At 40.6% G+C, this 23,067-nt stretch overlaps 1 protein-coding gene across 9 annotated transcripts in view; it reads left to right on the top strand.

The window, feature by feature from the left end:
- Positions 1-23,067, top strand: part of FGGY (FGGY carbohydrate kinase domain containing) — a 280,628-nt gene that overhangs the window by 232,204 nt on the left and 25,357 nt on the right. For 8 of the 9 annotated variants that reach the window (XM_033066875.1, XM_033066877.1, XM_033066878.1 and 5 more), the window contains 6 exons: positions 5,953-6,060; positions 9,309-9,370; positions 14,554-14,701; positions 16,040-16,114; positions 19,221-19,341; positions 21,909-22,003. In XM_033066875.1, coding sequence (XP_032922766.1) covers positions 5,953-6,060; positions 9,309-9,370; positions 14,554-14,701; positions 16,040-16,114; positions 19,221-19,341; positions 21,909-22,003 — 609 coding nt within the window. The remainder of the gene's footprint in view (positions 1-5,952; positions 6,061-9,308; positions 9,371-14,553; positions 14,702-16,039; positions 16,115-19,220; positions 19,342-21,908; positions 22,004-23,067) is intronic. The other variant, XM_033066881.1, reaches the window with a different exon arrangement.

Here is a 23,067-nt window from a genome sequence, read left to right as displayed (position 1 = left end):
TCAGTAGCTACTACTATGACCTACGTTTGAACCAGAAACCTAGAAATGAAACATTCTTGGGTTTCCCTTTGAGTTCTTTCCCTTTTTTTTATGAATCTCTTTCATTCTTTGTCAGGGTTGGGGTTGAGTAGCTCTATAAGACCCATCTGTCAGCAGAAGCAAAATGATACAGTTTTCTTAATGCAGGATTTTATGCATCCATGTAAAGCCCCTGAATTGAATGGCTGTCAGTATTCTCAATCCACAGTCAGTGAGAAACTTTGGAAGTTAAGAGTCAGCAGAAAAGTTAATGAAAGTATTTGACTTGTCAATGATCAAAGTTCTGAACTGTAAAGAGCATTTATTAGTTGGTGACTGATACGGTGCTTTTCCTTGTTTCTTTCTCTGCTCTCTCCATTAATATCATAGATCTTTTCTTCATACCTGTCTAAACCTAACAAAAGCAGCTGTTATTCTGAATTTCTAGCTATAGAAGCTGGTAAATGAGGTGATTTTCAAACAAATTTTCTGACCTAGCTTCTGCTTAGCAAATAATTACCTTAAAAATTTTTGACTCTCATGTGACTCTACTGTAAAAGTAGAATAAAATATTAAACTTGCTTTCATGTAAGTGAGTGTAAGTCAAGAACAGTCCCACAGAAATTATTTCCTATCTCTATGGTGTATTGCAAGTAAATAGAAAATCTGATAGTGATAGCAGAATGCTGCCACATATCAGAAGCTTGATATTAGAAAGAAAAATTAAAATGCAGGGAATTGATATAGCAATATACCTTGTTAATATAAAGATCTGCTTTTCAGGTAATAGCCAAATTCTCCAAATTCTCTGTCAGTTTTATTGAAGGAGTTTGTATAAGCCTACACCAGCAACAGATGGTGTCAAGTAGGGAAGAAAATTCTGCTGAAATTCATACTTCCACAAAACTGCTCTCTGCAGCGTGGTGTGTTTTATTTTATCATGTCTCTGATTGCTGTAACATTTACATAAAGCTGAGGAGGAAACACAAGCATGTGCCTGATCATTATGGCTGGTCCAGGAAAACAAAGCTAAGTGAAACAAATCTCCCAGTGCCACCTCTCCTTTGGTTGTGTGCCTGGGTGCCCGGGAGATGCTTGTCTGAGAATGTCAGTGTCCTGTCCTGTCCTTGAATTCCTGGGACAGTCCTGAGAGCTGAACTTGGGTTAAAGGCACTGACTCCTCTGATTCACTCACATGAGCCGTGAATTAACCTCTCCTGCTTTTTTTCCAGGTAGACTTTTATAACAGACGTGGATTTTTTTGTCTGCCTTTGTTTTAAAGGGAGAGGCAAGTGGCAAGGACTAATCTAAATTAAATACATTACAGATCTCATATTAATGCCATTTAAGCAGGTCCTTTCTTAATTTACCTTAGTTCTATATGGTCTTTTATATTTTAAAAACATTTTTCATTTCTGTGGGCTGCCAGATGTGCTGCTGATACCTTCTGATCTTAGGTAGTTTGACACTGATTTTCCCAGCGCACGCCAGGGTTCAAGTCTGGCCTGTAACTCATCCAAATGATCTATTCATAACAAAAAGTGCCTTCTGGCAGTTGCACCACAGCTGAATATTGTTAAACTGAATTCATCCTTTCATTTGTTTCTGATTGCTCTATAATGTTTACATATCTTACATATTAGTATGATCTTTTATAAAGCACACACTGAGGTTAAACCCGCCCAGAGAGAACTTTATTTCCCTTCTTCTCCCTTTCAGAAGGTGTGGAACTCTCTTTTTTTCCCCATCAAATGAGCAGGAATCTTGGAACTGCTTAGTGCTCGTTTCATCCAAAACGATGGGGCTGAGCAAGCAGGAATGTGTGTGCTGGGGAGGCAGGGAAAGGTGACATTTCCGTGCACAAAAGGATTCTCCCCCATCCCCAGACAGAGTAATGTGAGATGGAATTGCATGTCTGGGTGTAATCCTTGTCTAAGCTGGCATCATCACCCATGAGGACAACAGTGTGTGAACACATTGAGCTGAAATATTTATAGATGCAGCTTATGACTCAAAGTCTGAACAGGTTCAGATTCCTCTTGATTTCAAATTCCTGCTGCATTAATTGTGCAGAGATCACTCTCACCTCTAGCAGAGGATATCCTCTCTGTGTTTCAGTTTCACTCTATATAAAAGATAATAACTGTTACTATGTCTCACAGTGGGAGTGTGTCACAGGAGGAATTTCAGTTAAATGGAAGGCAGAAAATCTTAGGTTTCCTTTGAATTCATATTTTAAGTACCAGAGAAGGATGACATCTCTTATTTGCTTTAAAAATAAAAATCAATTGCCCATAAATCTGAAACACATGTTGTTTTTCTACTAAAAAGATTAAGGATTTTCTTAAGCTCATTAAAGGAAAAAAAAATAATGACATTGATCCTCCTATATCACCATAAGAATGTCTGAAGGCAATTGAAAGCTGTAAAAGAGACATGGTGTTATTGTAACCAAAATAGCCCTGAATCTGGCAAATTGTGCTTTTCCTTCTTCTGGGTTCTGCAGCAGACTTTGCACTGTTTCTCCAACCTTATGCCTCTGTCTAGTCATGTGTTTTAGTGGGATTGAGTGGGATGTATACTCAAACAGAATTAGGACCTTTTATTATGAAAATACAAATGCCAGCTGCTGCGTGGCTTGAAAGATTTAATCACCGTCCAAGTATTTCAAGGAGGGGAAATGGAAACCATTTGCTGTTTCTGATGCATATAGCTACAGGAGGATGCTCACCCTGTTGCTTCTCAAAGATTGTGTATCTGTTTTGGGGAGTTTGTTATTCCCAATTTTCCTCCTTTCTGTGTGCATCAAAACCCAGAGTCTCCAAAATGTCAATGAAACTCCTTAAGTGAAAGGGGGAAATGGGAAATCTGATGATGCCATCTCATCAGTAAAGCCCAGCAGGACAGCCAATGTTCTTTATTCCAGTTAAAAGTTCCCACAGCAACAAAACTGATAACCAAGTGCCTTGCTGGCTTCATTAATCAGTGTGGCAATTCCCAATGCCCTCGTTTGCTCTGTTCATGTGTTGAAAGTTTGCTGGAATGTGTACAAATGGTACTTTGGTAGTAAGAGGATGGGAAGGTCTCAGTGTAATGTGAGAAGAGCCAGCATGGAAATATCCTGTCCTAAATTCCTGTGAGTGTCCAAAACACTAGGCCAAAAGTACTGGCTGCAGGGAGAATTTGGTCTTTTAATGAATCTAAACATTTTGGTGTTGTCAGACTTACAGGACAATTTGGTAAATTGTGGACTAATGACAGAAAAAAAAGGTGCAGATTTTTTTTTATTATTATTTATAAACTCTTTTGTCCTTCTTGATGTTTAGACTTTCCCCTGATTTCATAAAGCATCCTGATGTCTAATGTCCTTTGGCTGCTTGTTTTTTTCAGGTGACACAACAGTTGGATTTTAAGCTTGATCTCTTTGCCATATCCAGATTTTTCATTCAACAGACTGCACAACCCTGCAAAGTTTGCTGCATTACAAATATTCTGAGATGAACCTTCAAAACCCCAGGCCCCTTCTGCTCTAAATGTTCCCTGTCCCTTCCTGGGACACTGTGTCTGTGGCTATAGGATGGGAATGAGTTGGGATATTTGGGTTCTCCCCAATGCTTCAACCACCAGTTCAGAACAGATACTGACTGGTGACTTTGACCACATGCTGTGTTCTCAGTAAGGTCAGTGAAGTGGAATTGGTCTAAAAATTAGCTTGTTTGAGGATTTGCTGTTTGTTGCACTTCATTTTGTTATTGAAATCGTAAAAGAAGGCTTGCCCCATCGAGGTGATGAAAACTCAAAGCTGTATTAATTTGTAGTTTTAAGAGAAAACAAAACAAAACCAAATGTCTTTGCAATGTTTTTGACGTAACTTCGTCCACTTGGAGTCATAAATGCCTTTGTAAATTCAGTGCAGCTATTCTTGCTCTTTAATGGGTTTAGTCAGCCAAAATCTTGCACAGACACACAGACACATGTGTACACATGCATTTGTAGGGAGAGTAAGTCAGGGCATCAGGGCTGATAAGGGAGAACCAAGCAGGATTCCCAGATTTGGTAGATGTGCTCCTGAGAAAAATCAGCATTTCTTGACACTGTGTTGATGTATTTTGAAAAACAAATTTTTGTTGTTTTGTTTTCCTACTTAATTTCCTGACAAGAATCAGCTGTACTGTAAGTTTATGGCTTGAGTAGACTATTGTTTGTGCAGAAACCTCCCTGCTGCTGTATTTACTAAACATGTGTGATGCACAAATGCCAGTAAACTGCATCTTGGAGCATACTCCCTAGTGACTAGTAAAAACTGCCTTTTAAGTTCAGCCTGTTTAAATATAGAGAGAATGTGCATCAAGTTTAACAGGAATAGGCCTGAATCTTTAATTATTCTCAAAACTGTTTTGATGTGAAGTCCAGGCTTGATTGAATTCGACAGCAAACCTTGAACATCCTTCAATGGGTCTAGAATTTTGGTATTGAGGAGCAAGGTCTAAATACAAAAATCACCATTGTCCCATTGACTAAGACCTCTAGTTTTGCTCTTCAGCATTGGAAACAGACTGATTTTGTTAGGGAATAATTCTCTTGTATCCTTCTCTACTAGTAGTTCCCACCTTCTAGTAAACAACAGTTGCAGATTTAGCCATCATCAGTGGGAAGCACAGCATAAATCATGGGATGGTGTAGGACTGCACTGCTGTTCTCTTTTCCCAGTGAAATCCCAGCTGTGTCTAACTTGGGTGTATATATGTGGACCTGGAAAAGAAAACCTGGCAGAGCATGGATGGCCTGTGTCCTCCAGCCCCTGCTGCAAGAATTCCATGTTCAACCAGTAGGGAATTCACAATTAGTCTTTGGAGCAAGTACTGGGACCCAAATCCCTCCATCCCAGTTCCTGGTGTGTGCTGGGCCTTACTAGACTGGAAAGAGTGTTCTGCTGAACCAGAAGGGAAGTCTAGAAAGTCTGTCTGGTGTATTGAAAGTGAAACCACTTTGTAAGAGGAAGGAAAATGCCCTCCACCCTTATAAACTGGTAATTTGCATCTTCTGAAGGAGAGAAAGGAAATGAAGCAGTGTCTCCCACATCCTGAGTGGTCTAACCACAAAATCTGGGGGTGCAGGGGCCAGGCTGTCACTGTGCTGGGGATATTTGTGTGCAGGGGGTGGAGCACAGCCCTGCTGCGTGCCTGGGAGACACAGCTCAGATACCTGCTGATCACAGGTGGGAAGGAAGGGCTGGTTTGTGTAAAACTGAGCTTAAGGAAGGGGCAGAATCTGGAGTTTAGCCAGGCATGGTTTGCTCTTGAACCCAGGCAGATCCCAGCCCAGGTTTGGAGGCTCCACCTGAGCACCCAACTCTCCTGGCAGTGTTGAGAGGGCACTGGAGTTTGGGGTTCCACTGCCAGCATGGGAGCTGATGGCAGATCTTGAGGGACATCACAGATCTTGAGGGACATCACTGTCCTCTGTCAGCAGGATTCCTGATTCTGAACTCCCCAAATGTACAGGATGGGGGCTCTGGAAACTCCTGTGGCCAATGACAGTGCCTGTGTGTGCTCATGCCTATCGAGCAGGGTGTTGTATCCCACTCGTCACTCTAAATAAGGGATTTTTCTGGAGAAATGAGGCAGTTTCCTTCTCTCTGTGAAATACAGCTCCTTCTCCTGAAATTTCTTACTTTCTGTTTTGCCAGGTCCAGCTGTTCTGGCAGTGGGGCTGAATGGATTGTGGGTTGTGTCTTGTCATCTAAAAATTATGTAAATGGGGGAAAACATTTTTCCATCCATGTGTTTTTGCAGTAAATTTCTACCTGTACATCTCTACTTCTGTTGGTAATTCCAGTGGAGAAGCAGGAATTGCCTCAGTATTGGACTCTGTTAGCTGCTACTTTGACACTAGAGCACTTTGATTCACTTGAGCTTTCTGTTGCTTTTCCAGGTGAGTGAAACCCCCATTTTTGTGCCTGGTGTTTGGGGACCGTATTTCTCTGCCATGGTGCCTGGATTGTGGTTGAATGAGGGAGGCCAGAGTGCTACAGGAAAACTGGTGAGTGTTTGGAGACACAGACAGGCTCCAAGACTGCTGCTATGTGGGATGCCTTCACTGGCAATTCAGACCTGAAACACCTCCATAAGATCATGAGATGTACCAGGCTGCTGAAAGCAATTAACAATTAGATGAGTGTTATGTCTGTTACATAATACTAATTTGCATAGAGATAGGGAATTATATACAGGGATGTTTTCCTTTTATGGTGGTGATGATGATTATTTTAATTATCTTACAGGCAAATTCTTTGCTTTAGCAGGAGGCTGAAACAGACTGATACGAAAAAATTATATAATATTATATTATATAGATAAGTTGTGTTCATTGATGGGCATAAATGAAAGCTATGTGGACAGAATAGTGATATAGTAACATTTTATTCCATCACCTCAGTTCTTTCCCTGAATACAAAGAATCTAACAGCATTAGGTTAATTTAATTTGCCAATAAAAATTAAAGCCAAGCAGAGTTCACTAAAAAATGAATTTTCTTATTTACAATCAGAACTAAAACATTGATATCAAATTTAAAGAAAGGCTTCATGTACACAACAGTATTTAGGCTTGAGTCCAAAAATGTCAGCAAGACCTTGGTGACTTTTAACCCTGGAGCTTCTGTGTCTCCTTGTATCACCTTGCCAGCCTGTGGAAACCCTGGCTGCCCTCAGGGCTGAGCTGAGAGGCTCTGGAGAGGCTGCAGGACACAGCCCCAGGCCTGTGGGTGTCCCCTGGAAAGCCCCAAGTGCACGTCGTTTGGTCTGTCACCAACTGCAGCTGTAATCACTCCCTGACTCAGCAGCACCCATCTCTTCAAAAGCCTGGAGCTGGGAGTACATGGCCAGGAAGTGCATTGGGGCATCACTGCATTAAACATTCCATATGGAGCAGTCACTGGATGAGAAGCAGAAATCCTCCTGGATCAGGAAGTGCAGACACACCCCAAGCTGAGCTGTGACTGAGGATCCCTCCTGTGCTCTCTCCTGGCCGTGCCAGCCTGACATTCCTGTGTGTCACAGCTTCAATGACACAGTCTTTCCTCCTCCTGCAGCCTGCCTTCCCACCCCACCTCCAGCCCATCCTTAGCTTTGTGGCTAAAAATTGCTTTTGCAGCAGGTGGGATGTGTGTGCTTTAAATTTTTCAGGTCAGGTTTGGGCTAGGACCAGAAAGTGTCCCATTTTACAAATGACTGCTACAACCAGACAAAAAACTAAATAATGTCCATATAAAATAATAAATACAGCTCACAGCACCACCATTTTACAAGGAAAATAGCAAACCTTGTGTGTTGCTTTGTAAGAACACTTTTGAGAGGAAAGTTTCTGTGTGCTTAATTCCAAGCAGGTAAATACACTTATCTAAGCTCCAGACAGGATACAGGCAGGCAGTAGTTTTTCTTGGCTGGTTCACAGTGGTTCCACACTTAAAATGTACAATGAGAGTTAAGGCATTTCAAAAAGATGATTTTAAAAATCCTTTCCTTTCTTGTACCAGAGAACAAGGCGTTCCTGAATCATTAAAGAAATTACTGGAAAAAATGAACGGTCTTGTTAGGACCCATAGCAAAATTCAGTTTGTAGTACTGTTAGGAATATTAGGGTAAATGTCTCATTAAAACACTCTTGGAATATCCAATGTGGTTTTCTTGAGGTGGTATGAACAGAAAACACATAGGGAGCTGTGGGAGGAGACAGTGCCTGTGCACTGTGCAGGGTATATTGCATTTATTATCTCTGTCTTTTCAAAGCTCCTGCTTTCTCACACCTAAAGTTTTATGAAAACAAACCAAAAAAAGGGACATTTTTAGGGATTCTTTCCATTGCTTGATCAACACCCCAAGGTAAATTATGTCCATAAAATTTGAACAGTCTGATCAAACTTACTGAAAGTAAAACTGAACCCTTTAAAAAGCTCTAATTTTGAGGGGATACAGCTGCAGAAGAAATCAGGTGGATTTTGAAAACTGTTTTGCATAGAGTCTGAATTAAGAATTAAGGAGTTCCTTGTTCTGCAAATTCTTGTTTAGTTGTATATTCAGTGGGATTTTACACTGTATCTTCAAAATTTATAAGAAGAAAGATACTGCACAGCAGAGACAAAGGATGGCCTGACATCATTACAAACTGTAAAATAAAAAGTAGCAGAAAAGGGTTTCTAGATGCATCCCTCATGTGGTCATGGCTTGAATTAAGGGCAAACTTCGTAACTCCTGTAACAGTTCTGTGTAACAATGTTTTCATAGCACACACCTATATATGATGTTTATTTATAGATTTATTTCTGAATTTATGAGCTGCCCTGTTCTCTGAAGAGATTCTGAATTGCAGAATTTGGGCCTGAGCTGTGTTTCTGGTGCATGCACACGTTTGACCTCTGTCTTTGATGCTGATCCCAGGGAGAACAGACATGCATTATTTTCTTTACTGTGTTCACATGTGTATGCTTCATTATGTGGTTCAGGACTAGATTCATGCTGTGAAGATTAAATACTAATGTGTTTTGTTGTCAATAAGTACTGCCAAATATACTCAGTGCTCTTGAGTAGCTAGAGTTTTGCCTCCTTAGCTTTTACTGTCACCTCTGATGGGATATTACCAAGAGGCCACAAAACCTGCTGAATTATTGTCTTAAAAGCCCATATTATTCTACCTAATACTTTGTTTTGTGAGTAATGGTAACCACTCTGGAGAGAAAGGACAAGCTGATTTATAAATTCAGCATAAGACAGAGTTTATATTGATCTTCTTTTATAGCAATAATTGCTTCTCAGGGTATACATTTTGTTTCCTGCAATGAATGCATGAAGCATCCATCAGGATGACAACACACCTCGTGTTTTATCATAACAGTGTGGTAGAGAAAGATGATGTAGGGATTTGGGCCAAGAAGATATTTCTGGTAGAATTCCAATGAGGATATCCATGCAGAATGGGAGAGACTAGAGGACATGCAGGGGGTGTTGGACAGGAGGAGAATCATCACCTTATTCTCCTGACTGAGGAGCTGCATGCTTAGCATTTGGTCTGGGTTTGGTGCAAGGCTGGTTGTTTTGCTTACTGTTTATATGCCAAATCCTGAATTTCAGTGGGAGTTTCGCCATTGGCTTCGCTAGCACTAGGATTTAACACTTCATGAGTAATTTAGAAGCTCTCCTGTCTTTTTTAGAGCTATAACACTGCCTTTCCTTTTTCCAGGGTTGAATTTTCAAGATGTAATCATCCCCAAAATGTTGCTTTTCTCTTTTTCAGATCGATCACGTGGTGCGAGGCCACGTCGCCTTCCCAGAATTAGAGGCAAAAGCTGCAGCCAGGTCACTGTTTTATTCCTTTATCACATACCTGCCTTACAGACTGATGCACACTGCATTCCCAGCAGTGGCCTCATTCTCAATCAGGGGAATTAACAGCCTGATAGTGGGCTGGAGGTATTTACAAAGATTTTCCAGGTGATTGCTCATGAATGTAAGGTTTAAACTCCCTTCAGATACCTCTGGCATATCTAAGCAATCATATTAACTTTTTGTTTTTCTATCCAGCCAAAGGTGTTTCTTGATTCCATAGCACCAGCCCTGTTTGGCACACCTTCATCCCTTGGGCTAACAATATGTCTTAATTTGTAGGTGAAATGATTAAGCTGCAAGGATGGGATGTAACTTAATTAGGAATGTATTATTCAGTATTTTTGAAACAGTCATCTAAAGGAAGATGTAACCACCATATGAGAAACTCCTGCTTGGCAGCACAAATAGAACAGAGAAACCCAGGACGAATTTTCAGACAAAACTTTAAATAGAGGGGTGACTTGGAGGTAACTCCAGGATTCCTTGAACAAGAGGCTGTGTGTGATGTGGAATTTGAGCTTGTTCTGCTTTAGAAGTGGATGAAGACAGTTCAGACACTTCTGTCAGCCTGGACTTCCTCAAGCTTTTTTGGCTTGGATTCATTCTAAGATGGTTCACATCACTCCCAGAGAGGTCTTAGCTGAACAGTTGGGCACGTTGGATGAAAATGTGATTCTCTTTTAATGTCTTTTTCCTCCTTAGATTAAAGAAAAAACCCAGCAAACTTGGCATTTTCCCTTCAGTTTCTCCCTCTGGTCTGGGGCAGGGTCAGTCCTGACAGATGGATTGAGCATGTGCTGTTACAAAGTGATTTTCAGTCCTCCCTGGGGAGAGAAAGCTCTACCTGGTTTCTCTGGATGACCCTTCCTTGCTTTGCAGGGCCCACTGCCTTTCTTGTTTGTTAAAAACTTGACCATGATTCCCAGAAATGCATTGGACTTCGTTCAATATGAAACAGATTCATGCTTCCTAGAATTCTCTTTGTTGTTCTCTGGAAAAGGAAATCAGGAAATAAATGCATCTGTGTATGTTTGGAATAAAGATTGAACTGGGTCTTTTTCAAAATTCTGGCTTCCAGGCCATTTTTCCAGTGCCCCCATTTCAAGCACAAGCCTAAGACAAACAGTTTAGTCTGTAATGCCAGGATAAACCATTTTTTTTGTGCTGGAAAAATGCCTATGGAGTAGCCTACTTGTAATGCTGGGTCTGATAGAACTGACTGACCACAGACAATGCCACAGTGCAAAAACTGAAATTGTGATGTGAACAGGACACTAAACACAGAATATTGGCAGTAGATCTCCATATAATCCAAGGGTATGATGTCATAGCTTTGGATGTGAGTCTTCTGTAGTTAGTAATGTGGTGAAAAGCACTAATAGTAAGAGCTGTAATATTTTAATAAAAGAGTGATAATATTTTATTAAGTTAATTTGCTCAATGGTATTTTTGTAAGGCTTTCCAGGTATCACTCTCATAATGAAACACTGGTATTGCTGTAAATTTACTAAACAAGTCTCGTATTAATTCTCTCATCTTCCATCTCCTTGTCCTTCTCACATATTTGTTAAATTTAAAGAATTTCATTTGAATGAACAAAAATCAGGAAAATTTAAATTTGAACTTTTTTTTCCCTTATTTTTTCCCTTTTATTTTTCCATGATTCCCCAGACTTCAGCCTTATCATGGGTACAAGTAGCAGCTGCTGTTGACCAAAACTCAGAATTATGTGTTTACCTACATTAAGTGATACACACAGAAAAAAATAATCCCAGAATCACAGGATGATGTGAGTTGGGAAGGAACTTACAGCCCACCCAGTCCCATCCCTGCCATGGACAGGGACACCTTCCACTCTCCCAGGTGGCTCCTAGTCCTGTCCAGCCTGGCCTTGGACACTTCCAGGGATCCAGGGGCAGCTTCTCTGGGTAGCCTGTGCCATGGCCTGCCCACCCTCACAGGGAACAATTCCTTCCCAATATCCCACCCAGCCCTGCCCTCTGTCACTGTGAAACCATTCCCCTTTGTCCTGTCACTCCAGGCCCTTGTAATTGTCTCTCTCCATCTTTCTTGTAGGCTCCCTTCAAACATGGCATCTTGTTTTAGAACATTATTGGTGATGATAAATTATTTCACTGGAATTCTCAGCAGAAGGGTTCAGAGAATTTGGTTTATTATGTTTAAGGATATTCTCTGTATGGCTGTAGGAATTTGAATCTGTTCATCCATTGCAACTAGTCATGGAGGGGAAACCAAATGAGAATTCCCAACTTTGGTGTGCAATTCCATATTGCCTCTACTTCCCAGGCTGGGTGCAGTGCAGTGAAGGGTTAAGCACATGTCTGGATCACTTAAAAAAGAACATCAGAGGTCACAAATCCTTGCTTCTTGCTTGCTGCTGCCTGTCACCTCCTTCTGCCTCCCCTAGCCTGTCCTCCCTTTCTCCTGGTGCTGCTAAGAAGCAGGTTTAGAATGGCAGGTCCCTGCTGAGCAGCTGATCTCAGGAGTTTCCCTGTGCAAAGTCTCCTTTTCCCCCCAGCAGAGCAGATTTCCAGCTGTTTCAGCCCTGCTGCAGGGATCTGTGGTGACTTGTGAGGGTGTGAGAGGCTCAGACAACCAGCTCTGACCACTGCTGCTGAGGGCCAGCCTTGTGCAACCCTCCCAGTTCCATTCCTGGGTTCTCTTTTACCCTTCTTTTACTGGAAGTGGGAGGGTTGAATTACACAAGGATTTTCTGGAGAATTTAAATTTAGTATTTGGTCTATCTGATGGGCACAGCCTGTGAGCACCAAAACTTGGGTTTTTTCAGGCAATTCAGCGAGTTGCAGAAATTGCTGTGATGTGGCACTTTTTGCTCTTCATCCTACAAATTGTGTAGGTCTGCATTTAATCATTACAGCTCTGTTAAATCCTGTACAGGTAGATTAGAGTAGGAAATTAAAAGAAATAATATGATCCTTTTTGCCTTAAAGTCTAAATAATTCTGTTTTCTAGAATGAACATTTCTAATCTGCTAGAGAATAAAAGTGTATAACTGACAGCAAAGTTTGTGTGTCCTTTGGGACTTGGGGAAATGCTGTTTTAGGGCAGAATTCCCTTTCCTATAGATCTCAGTGGCATTTCTCCATCTAAAGAGATGCCTTCTGAAAATAAAGCATTGAAGTTAAACACACAGCATCCACCAGCAGTTCTGTGATCTTTCTAGCAGAATATAAGAATCATATTTGGCAGTTCTCTTTATTTCTAGATGGTCTAGAATTTTTTTTTTAAATTTTGAAATCGAAAATTTTTTAATTTTTTTTCCCCTGAAAGATACCTGCTGGCACCTTCCCTGATTCTTGAACAGATTAAATACCAACCCCTGGTTGCTTTCTGAAGTTGTGTCCCACGTATGAACATAACTCTGGGCAGACTTGCATTGATTTCTTATTCTCTACTTTCAGCACAGTTCCTTTCTCATGGCAACAGCTCAAACTCAGCTATGCAGGTCAGAGGCAGCTGCCACTGATACTTTCACAGAGAACTGAGGAAAAAAAGCTCCAGGAGGTGATGGTGTTATACTGTGTTAAACACAAAGGTGGTAAAACAGGATCTGGCAAGTGTTTGAAGGCTTTTGCTGGTCACTCAGTCCAAATGTAGTGCCTTTAACCCTTATCTATATTTAGGAAAAAATTTAAAATGTGAAAAGGTGTGGGAAAAAGTGTAATTCCAAGGTTATGTGGATCTTAAGCATATTTGGCTCAACTTCAGCCTTCTTTTGTGCAGTGCTTGTGTTCTGACAGAGCTGCACAAATGGCTAATCCTTGTGAGAGCAATCAGCCAGGATGGAGAGGAGAGAGAGGCTGGGATGTCTGGTGGGTCTGTGGTTGAGTGAAGCTTTCCTTTTTTATCCTTCCCAACAGTCAAGCCATGATTGAAACTGGAATTAAAAAGACTTTATCCTTAGCATGTACTCCTTGTAGTGGAGTCTTTAGGGATGGAGAAAACAGGGCCACATTTACAAGAAAGGGAAAGAAGTGATGGTGACCTCCAAATTATCATAATTTGGGTCCAGGAAGACACATAAAGTACATTTTAAAGGACGTGAATGATGATGTAAATTAGTTATTTTAATGTCTTCCAAGTGTACTTCATTTTGAATTATATCCTCTGATAGTGTACACATGGTAAGGTATAATTGAAAAAACATGCAGCTGAATGGTTGAATGCAAAGTATAAATATACAGCTGCTAGTGGGTCAGAAGTCAAACTAGTAAAGCATATGCCAAATTCCCTTAGGGATCTCATTAGTGCATGATTGAATATACATGTAGAGGCTAAATGAATATCACTGTTTGGGTCTGCAGTGGATGAGACAATGACTAATCAATTGTAATTAGGGTTAGATGCTGTTATTGACCCACATGTCTAGAATTAAATGCCCCACTTGGAGATTTCCAAGGGGTTGGAAAATATATATGGGTTTGTTTGTGATAGGATGAATGTTTGAAAAAAATATTCTGAGCATAATTGCAACATTTTTGAAATGGAATGTCACTGGAGTCATTGCAAGCCAAGGCACTGAAGAATTCACCATTAGTCCTAAGTCCAGGAAAAATGTCTGTTGGATATTGTGGAGTTGGGTGTAGCATCTGAACTTAGATACAATCATATTTAGGCCCATGTTGGGCTCCTCCCTAAAATAGCAGCCACTCACTTTCTCTCCTCCACCCTTGGTGCTGCATTTTAATCATAACACACACTGAAATAATTATGGTTTAAAAAAAGAAAGCTGTACATCCAGCACTATTGATCAGAGAAATTTTTAAACATTTGCAAAGGAATTTGGTTTTCATTTCTGTCTGGAATCCTCCTTACTCCTCCCTTTCAGCTGTGGCAGAGGAGCAGCAAAAGCCCCCAAATCTCAAACAGCTCTGGGCACTCTTAGGACTCAGTGGACAAACTCAAGGTCACATTATCTCCCCTCATCCTGGGAAATTCAGGAATTCTGCTGGCCTGTTGAGCACACAGGGATATCCCTGCAGTGCCATGGCCTTGGCAGGCAGTGGGATTTTGTCATGCTTTGATGGGGTTCCTGCATTTGGTGGTAGTACAAATGTTTTATGTTTGAGGAATAACCTCCCCCCTCTTTTTCCAACTTGTTTTTCTTGCAGTGCTCACAGTATATATACATACTTGAACAGTCACCTGGATCTGATTAAGAAATCTTTGCCTGTGGGTTTCCTCACTGTTGATTTACATGTTTGGCCAGATTTCCATGGTAACAGATCTCCCTTAACAGATCTGACACTAAAGGGCATGGTAAGAAACAGCCTGTCTTTGCAAAAAGGTCAATACAGGGTAAAAAAAAAAAAAAAAAGCCATTTGGAAGGAGCTTTTCTTCAATTTTGAGTGTACTCCTCCTTAGCTATTTACACTATCCCAAAGGATCTGGGTTTTTTACTGCACTGCTGATGTTTCAGTAGAAAACCAGAGATCATTGGACTTGAGATATCACTACAGCCATATTAATTTTCTAAAAACTTGAGGAATGTTGTGTGTGTCCAGGTACCTTTCCTAGGAATCACATTTCACAGCTCTTGCTGTTGTTATCTCACTTGTGTACCAAGTCTTACCAAATTTGTTGCAATGAATTTCAAGAGAAATTTGGGTAAACCTGTCTGGGAAAAGAATTAAATATTTTGGTGATAGATGGTTGATTTAAACAGCTTTTCAGCCCATCTTTCAGAGTTTGGGCATTCCTATTCCTTGAATTTACAGTGGTAGATCAGCTCACTCACAAACCCAGGGCTGGGCAGAACTGTAACAGGAGGGTATCATAAGAGTATCATTTGGTGATATCAAAATACCTGGTGATTAATGCAAAAATCTCCTTCAAAATGGCAAATTGTCCTTGAAGTGAGCCTCTCAAGCTACTCAGCAGCACCAAAATCTGCTGTATTTAAGGCTGAGATAGGAAAGGCATAAGCACTGCTGCATGTTTTAAGCCACAAATGAAGGAAACATTAAAAAAAAAAGGGCCTATATATATTTTTGGGTCCTAATAATACCTTCATTATTTTAAGAAAGAATTACATGCTGCAGCAAAATCAGAATTTCTTGGGTATGATGGCTGTGTGCAAATATTGGTAATAGTAACCCATTTTTTCTGTCACAATTCTGTCTGCGTTCAGGTCTTGCCTGATATTAATCCAGAGTAACTACAGTGCAGTATTGATTTATGTCAGAGTAAAGGAGGTTAAGATACAGTATTTAATTATTAATTGTGTTTTAGTGTTATGGTTGGGAGGGAGGGGGAGAAATGCTTTTAAAAAGTTATTTTTATGTAATAGCATTTTCATATTATTACATTAAATACATTCACGAGCAATATCTGAGTCATAACATAAAACTGTCAGAGTTAATCTATCTCTAATCCCATACAATATGCTGTTTGTTCTTTATTTCTTCACAAGGGCAAGGATAATTTATGTGGTTCTTCCCCAGATCAGGAATAACATGTTTAACATAACATTATGTGTACAGCTCACAGGAGTAAGGCTTGGAATTAGCACTTAAAACTTGTTACAACAAGAAATAGAGAATAATAGAGTTTTGCTTTGGCTGGATTTTTACATCTTCTTTTTGATCTTTGCACAGGTTGTTGGACTAACATTGTCTCGGGGTCTGGATGAACTTGCCCTTATCTACCTGGCCACGATCCAAGCCATTGCTGTAAGACATTTTTAGTGCATAAAAGAAGGAATGAATTGTCTCGTGTTCTGTGCAGACTGATCATTCCCTTCTGCTAACCAGATTTCTAATAATACATGAATTCACTTAATGGGCTTCTTAAAGGAGCAAGATACTGTTCACCCCCATTGGTGACCACTCCCAACTGGAGGAGAATCAACACGCTGTGGGGGAAGATGTTCCCCTAAAAAATCCCGTCCTTATGGCAATTCTGTAAGTGGAGCTTTTGCCTCTGGTGCAGATGTGAGGGAGGAGGCTGACAGCACAAGCAGCAGTGTTAACATCCCAGCTGTCTAGAGGGAGGCTGAGAGAGGGGGAGAAGAGCTCTGGCAATTGTACAAAGGGCTCTGTGCTGCCCTGAAAAAAGCCTCAGCTTCAGATTGTTCCCATATCCATGGATTTGCCCTCCCTGCCCGGTGGGTGAGGCAGAGCTGTGTGCCAGGCTGAGCAGGGCTGTGCTCCAGAGCCACCAGGGCACATCTTCCCTAGGGGAGCAGTCCCAGCCTGTGGCCAGGGCTGGGCAAGCAGGCAGGGCAGGGAGGCTGGGAAATGTCCCTCGTGCTTGCCAGCACACAGGGATGGGGAATTTTATCAGAATACTTTTCTTTCTGCCCTGATTTTCTCCTGAACCCAGGATTTCCAGTTCATGAGAAGCTCTGTTTTGAGGTGAAACCCTGGCTCACAGAAGTGGTTTAGAAAGCCTGGCTCAGGGTGTTTCCAGTGGGACATGCTGTCCTCAGACCTCTGGTGACTGAAACCCACATTCCTTTAACATCCTTTCTGTTAACAATATTTTTTTATTTTTATTTTTTTAAAGTTTGTTGAACTGGAGGTGTTTTTTCAAAACATGAACAGTCTGATGAATTGGGGAGTTTTCCTGACAAAACTCTGTTCAGCTGGAAAACTTCCAAACTCCTCTCCTGGTTAAACAACAACTTTTCTAGGCTGGGTCAGCCATCTGGGATGGAGAGGGTGGGCGGCTGCTGTAAATTTACTGAGAATTGTTCATCTTATGTGTTAACCTTCCCTCTTCAGCAAATAAGGAGAACTTAACCCAGCCTGGGATTCATTGTTGTGAGTTTGGAGCCTTTTGCAGATGAATGTAGCTGGGTTATACCTGATGCTTCAGTATAATCCCACCATTGAAAGAAGAATGTGGAGGAGAGGCTAAACAATGCCAGGGACTGATCCTGCCCCTGAAAGGAACTTCCCAGTCTGGAACAGGTGCCCTGTGATTATCTCGTGCTAACGAAGTGGAAACCTTCTCTGCTGGAAATCCTGGGAAAGTCACCTATTATCTCATTATATGATACTGCTCAAACTTTATTGTAAAACACAAACACTGTCCTGAGCAGTAAATTCAGCAGCTGCCTATCTTTTGGAGAGCTGATGGGGCTGATTTAATATAAAAAGGCCATATTGCAATTTTCTTTTCACTATAAGTTAAGGGAAATTATTTTTCCCCAAAGCATTATTGAAACAGTAACTAAAAAGTAGACAGAGAACATTGGTTTTGACTTGATATATTTACTCATTGCTAATGGGATTCCTAGGAAATGAAATTTTCACTCCCAAATGTAGCTTCACTTTTATTGAAGGAAACAGTTGTAGTAATCCTGTACCATTAGCTGTCTTCAATGGGTGCAAGATAAACTTTAAACCTATGTAAAAATCTTGTACAAAGTGTAGGCCTGCCCACAGAATGTTAATCTCTAGTTTTCTTTTCAGCAGGAGATGCTTTTTCCTTTTTATATAAAATTTGCATTTGAAGCCCCTCAATTTGCATTTTCTCCAACCCAGGATTAAATTAGTTCCCCCCCCCACCCACAGTGAAATAAGTCTGGCTTTAATTTAAATTGCCGTGTGAATACAATTTTCCAGGCAGGTAAACACAAAATAATTTTCACAGCATGTTCTTTCTCAGGGTCTTTGACGTGTGTATGTTGTGAGAGAAGTTGTTAATAAATTTGAATTTCAGAAGCAGTGAAAGAGAATCTCCTTTTAACTATTCACTGCAAAATGCAATGCAACAGTTGGCCAGATGAGAACATGATCAGAGATGTAATTGTGGCCGTGCAGCCCGTTCTGAGCAGGCAGATCCTTTTGGAGCAGTTTATTTTTCCATAATTGAAATCGTGGCTGTGCAATTTGGAAATCAGCCCTGTGTGTCAATAGGGAAGCCATGGATTTAGTCAGCTGGGGCTGCTCAGGTTCCTCTGAACTGCTTGTCTAAAAATCAAAATGCATTTAAAGCCCTGTCCAGAATCGTGCTGGGCATTCACTGTGGATATCTCCAGCCTGGTGGAACCCTGCAAGTTCAATTTTCAGTAGCTTTATTTGAAGAGGGGTTTGTTGCAGCTGCAGCCCTCTTAATGAACTGCAGCATGGCCTAAAGAAAACTTCAATAACAGTTTATGAAAACTCTGACCAGATTGTTTTGTGGGGAATCTGCCTACCAAGAGTCAGCCTGGGCAACAGACATTTTGTCAAGTCTGAGCTTCAAACTTAACTTCCAAGGTGTTATAAAGCACTCAGAATTATTTTTTGTCAAAGAAATGGAAAATATTCTTGCAAGAGGGAAATAGGGAGAAGGCTGACTTCAGTGAGGAGGGAAGCAAAGCAAACAAAAAGGATGGGGTTTTTTTGAAAATGGCAAAGCATTTGCTTCTGCCATTCTAATTTGAGTTTCTTAGAATGGAGACTGTAAATGAAAAGTTTAAAATATGCCTGCATTTGAGATGTTTCAATTAATCCAGCCATGAAGTGGAACATTTTATTTTGCATAGGGCAAAGGCCAAGAGAAATAGTTAAGCCAATACAAAATTCTTCAGGTTTTCCTTTTTGCTGAAAAGACAGAAAACAGGTTTTTTTATTTGCTGTTCTCTTTTTGTTCCATTATTTTTGTTCTGTTTGTTTTGCTATTTGGCTTCAGAATTGAAACCTCTTTACTGAGCTGGATTTTCAGATGCTGCTGTACAAAGCAAAGAGAAGGTTTTGGCAGGGACATCTTTTCCATGCAGGTGTAGTTCTGTTCCTGTGGCTTCTCTCCTGTGCTCATCTGGTTCTGTTTTTTTCCCCCTTTTTGAAGTTGGGAACAAGACATATTTTGGAGGCTATGCAGGCTGCAGGACATGACATCAGCACGCTGTTCCTGTGTGGTGGGCTGAGCAAGAACCCTCTCTTTGTGCAGATGCACGCTGACATTACTGGTAAGTTTGGGGAAGTGCATGGAAAGGAGTGAAAATACTCTTTTTTAGGTGTCTAAGTACTTTGTGTTTGGAAAAATAAAGACTTTATATAGAGCTGTATTTTGCTGCATGACCAAAAAAGTGTGCAGTGGAATGTTCCTTCTATTGGCTCCATCCTATTTGACTTGTGACACTTCTGCTCAAGCTGGGCATTGTATCCATTCTATAGAACAATTCTTTCCTGAATTGCTTCCATGCCTGTGTCACTGATGTGCTTTAGGGGACAGTATCTGGATCCTTGCTCCTGCAAGGTGTTTCACTTGGTTCTGTAGAATTCCTGGTGGGTGGAAAGCTCTGGATATGTGTTTCACTACAAGAGGAGCTCTCAGACCTCCATGGTATTTTTGGTCTCTCTTCACCCTGTATGTGTTGGACATCTCTGCACACCTGCGAGTCAGTTGAATGTACTTCAAAAAAATGGGAAAAAATAACAAAATTTAGTGTAAAGGACTTCAGAGAAACATTGAGTGATGTGTGTTTTGGGTTTATTTCAAATTAAGATGAGTTAAGCTGTCATAAATAAAGCTCAAGGCCCAAATTTGGCGTGTTTGGTCTGGAGATCTGACTTGCCCTAACATCAAACCACACTTCATAACACTTATGGACCAGCAAAAAGCATAATGCCTTAAAATTCACTAATGATATTGTGGTCAAAAGCGATGCTTTGTGAAAAACCATGTAAAGTGCCATGCATTTCCTTCAAAAACTCATATTTTAGGTGATTTTCAGCTACATGTAGAGTTGGGCTGCTGGGCCCTGATGTGTAAAAGAAAAGATCTGGGAAAAGGTATTCTGATTAAAATGTAATCACAAGTTCTTTGACTGTAACTAATGGCCAAGTACAATTCAGTACAAAAAGGCCTTTTTGCAGTCTGGAGTTCTCCCCCATTTGTAAAATCAGTGACTGACAAGGGATGTCAGAGTTCATCTGACTGAAATGCTCTTGGTTATGTTGAACTCATTAGAGCCTATCAGATAAAATAACTAACATTCCAGGATCAATCCCCCATTCTTTCCTGAAAAGAAAAAAATCTGAATATATTATTGTTACCGACAAATGCCCATGACTCAGCCATGCAGACATCCAATAGATAATTCCACAGGCCACTTAAAAAGTATCTTGATCTTTTTGTTTGCCTGGTAAGAATTCCGTATTCATTCTGACCATGCGGGAAATGGGCAGTAAATTTTCGAGCACGCTGAAAATTGCTCGCTGACGCCTGGCAAAGAGCCACGGAGCTCTGAGCTTCAGCTTTAGATTTGCTGTTCTAAGCTGACCCAAGTCCTGAGCTGTGCTTCAGCTGAACTGGAGGAATGCTCAGGTGACAGGGCAAGCTTTGCATCAAGTGACTGAATGCCTGGTGGAGGTGGATTTGCTTTGTGTCAGTAATTGCTTTTTATATTAATAATTTTATTTCTCCTTTTGCAAAGTGTGAGTTTTGCCTTTTTCCTCTGTAGAAGTTGTTTGTGGGTGATTTTAGGAGTTCACCCAAATTTCTAATCTACAGCTGGCTCTCAGGAGCAGCATTTTTTGGGGCATAGTATCATGGAGACTGTTCTGAGCTGGAATCCCTGCTCCCACCCCTGTGCTTGCATCATCATTCACTGAATGGAATTATCTCAGTACTGGAAATGCAGGCACATGCCAAATACTGCAGGATTATTAAATTTTTCAGCTTAATGAGGATAAGCATCTGAAGTGCAACTAGAAAAGTATTGAGATTTATGCTCTTGGTTGAGATTTTTCAGGGGAATTAGGAAAGTAGGCTAATATTTGTTTGTTCTTTTAGCCTTTTCCTGCTTTTCTTTACACTAGTGAAACAGGTCTCAGAAAATTCTGCATAAACCAAGGGAAAGTATGTTCTTGATAGTACCCATAGATGATGAAACACTGATACTTAATTCTGCTTTAGAATATATATTGTTTACTTGTTTTTCCAGTGTTTTAATTTTGTTTTAGAGTATCTTGCACAATTTGGAAGACAAGATTTCTCTCACTATTTCATACATAGCCTGAGAAAGTTTACTACTCATATTTTCATGTCTTCCAGCAAAACCAGACTGGCTTTGTTGGCTGTGTGTTCAAAACCAAACACAAACAATCTTTTTTTGTTTGTTTGTTGCAAAAGAAACAAAAAGGAGTCTGCCTTGTTTTCCCCTCCAGGTCAAGTTTTAATGGGCACGTGGGTTTGCAGGGTGTGGGTAACAGGTTCATGCCAAGCCCTTTGAGTGAGATAAGTAGCCAGTGTCAAAGATCTGGGGGGTTGTTTTTTTTGTGTGCTTTATGTTCTGCATTAATATTTTACTAAAATGATTTTATTTAAATGCTACACTTTTCTTGGAGCCTGGAACCACAGAGCAGAGACATTTGCATTAACCTACAGCAGGATGTAGCTGTGAATGGGGTTTTTAATAATGGTTTTCAAGCCCTTTAAGATTCTTTTTTTGTTTGTTTGTCTTTTTGGGTTTTAATTATTTGTGGAGCTGCTGGTGCTGCTGTGTTCCCTAACAGGCTCTTCCCTCTGCAGGCAAACCTGTTGTGCTGTCCAAAGAAGTGGAGTCTGTTTTAGTGGGTGCTGCTATTCTTGGAGCTTGTGCTTCTGGAGATTTTGCATCTATCCAGGTATGCAGCACCTGATTTTATGTCATTTTTTGTTCAGTTTTAATGTGTTTTACACCTTGACTTTTGGCACCACACACACACTTTAATCCAAGTGGAAAAGTTTGTCCCTTCTGCACAGCCAGACAAGATCCAGCATTGCTTTCTCTCCACCCTCTGTTTAACTCCAGTTATTATTTAGGTGTGTTGAGGATTCATTTGTCTTTAGACAGTGGGGCCATGCACAGAAGCTGCTGTGTATGAAGTTAGCCCCTGTAATTTTACAGACAAAACAGGGAGTTTGGCAAGGCTCTGATCCTGCAGGAAGGTCACGTTTTCATCTCACTTACATTTGTCCTACTTTTCCTTCCTTCATATTGAGGAATGTTAAACATAAGAAGCAACATAGCATTATTTATGCAGCAAAAAATAACACAGCTCTTGTCTTGCCCTCAGTGAAGGCAGAGTTAATAATGAGGATGGAATTTCATGTTCATTCATGTTATTTCAGTCCATTAATAGCTGAAAAAGTAGCAGTGAGGATTTTATTTTTAGTGGCTCAGTCAAAGGATGGCTTAGCTGCATTTGTACAAAAGCAGTGGCATCAGAAACCCAAAGAAGGGTCTGACTGCCCCAAATCATGCCTGTTTTCCACCTGGCAATCCCATAAACCATATCCTCTCCTCATGCTGCACAAGGACACTGAAAAGCACAATGCAGTTGGACAAAATCATTTATCAGGATGGTCCCTAACACATTTGTTGCGTTTTTCTTTATAACGTCAGGCACAGATATTTGTAGTTGAAATTTTGCACAAAAGCTTATCTGGAGATACTTTGTGAATAGGGAGGTCAGCTCCTCGACCTGGTTAAATTGGTGCAGTTCCACTGGAATCAATAAACAGCTCAACATAAGCTGAGGAGCTGGGCTGTGCTTGGCACTTCTCCAAATGGGAATATTCTACAGTGCTGTGTAGGTTAGCAGGAAGAGCAGTTTCCTTTCATAAGAATGTTTCCATTAAAATGAATCCCATTGCAGCAAATACACAGTGCAATAGATATCTGTGTGCAATAATTCTAGTGCTTGTA

The sequence above is a fragment of the Catharus ustulatus genome, chromosome 9, assembly GCF_009819885.2.
Source record: "Catharus ustulatus isolate bCatUst1 chromosome 9, bCatUst1.pri.v2, whole genome shotgun sequence".
NCBI lineage: Eukaryota > Metazoa > Chordata > Aves > Passeriformes > Turdidae > Catharus > Catharus ustulatus.
The sequence above is the reverse complement of the archived record's forward strand: the minus strand, read 5'-3'. Positions and strand labels throughout refer to the sequence as shown.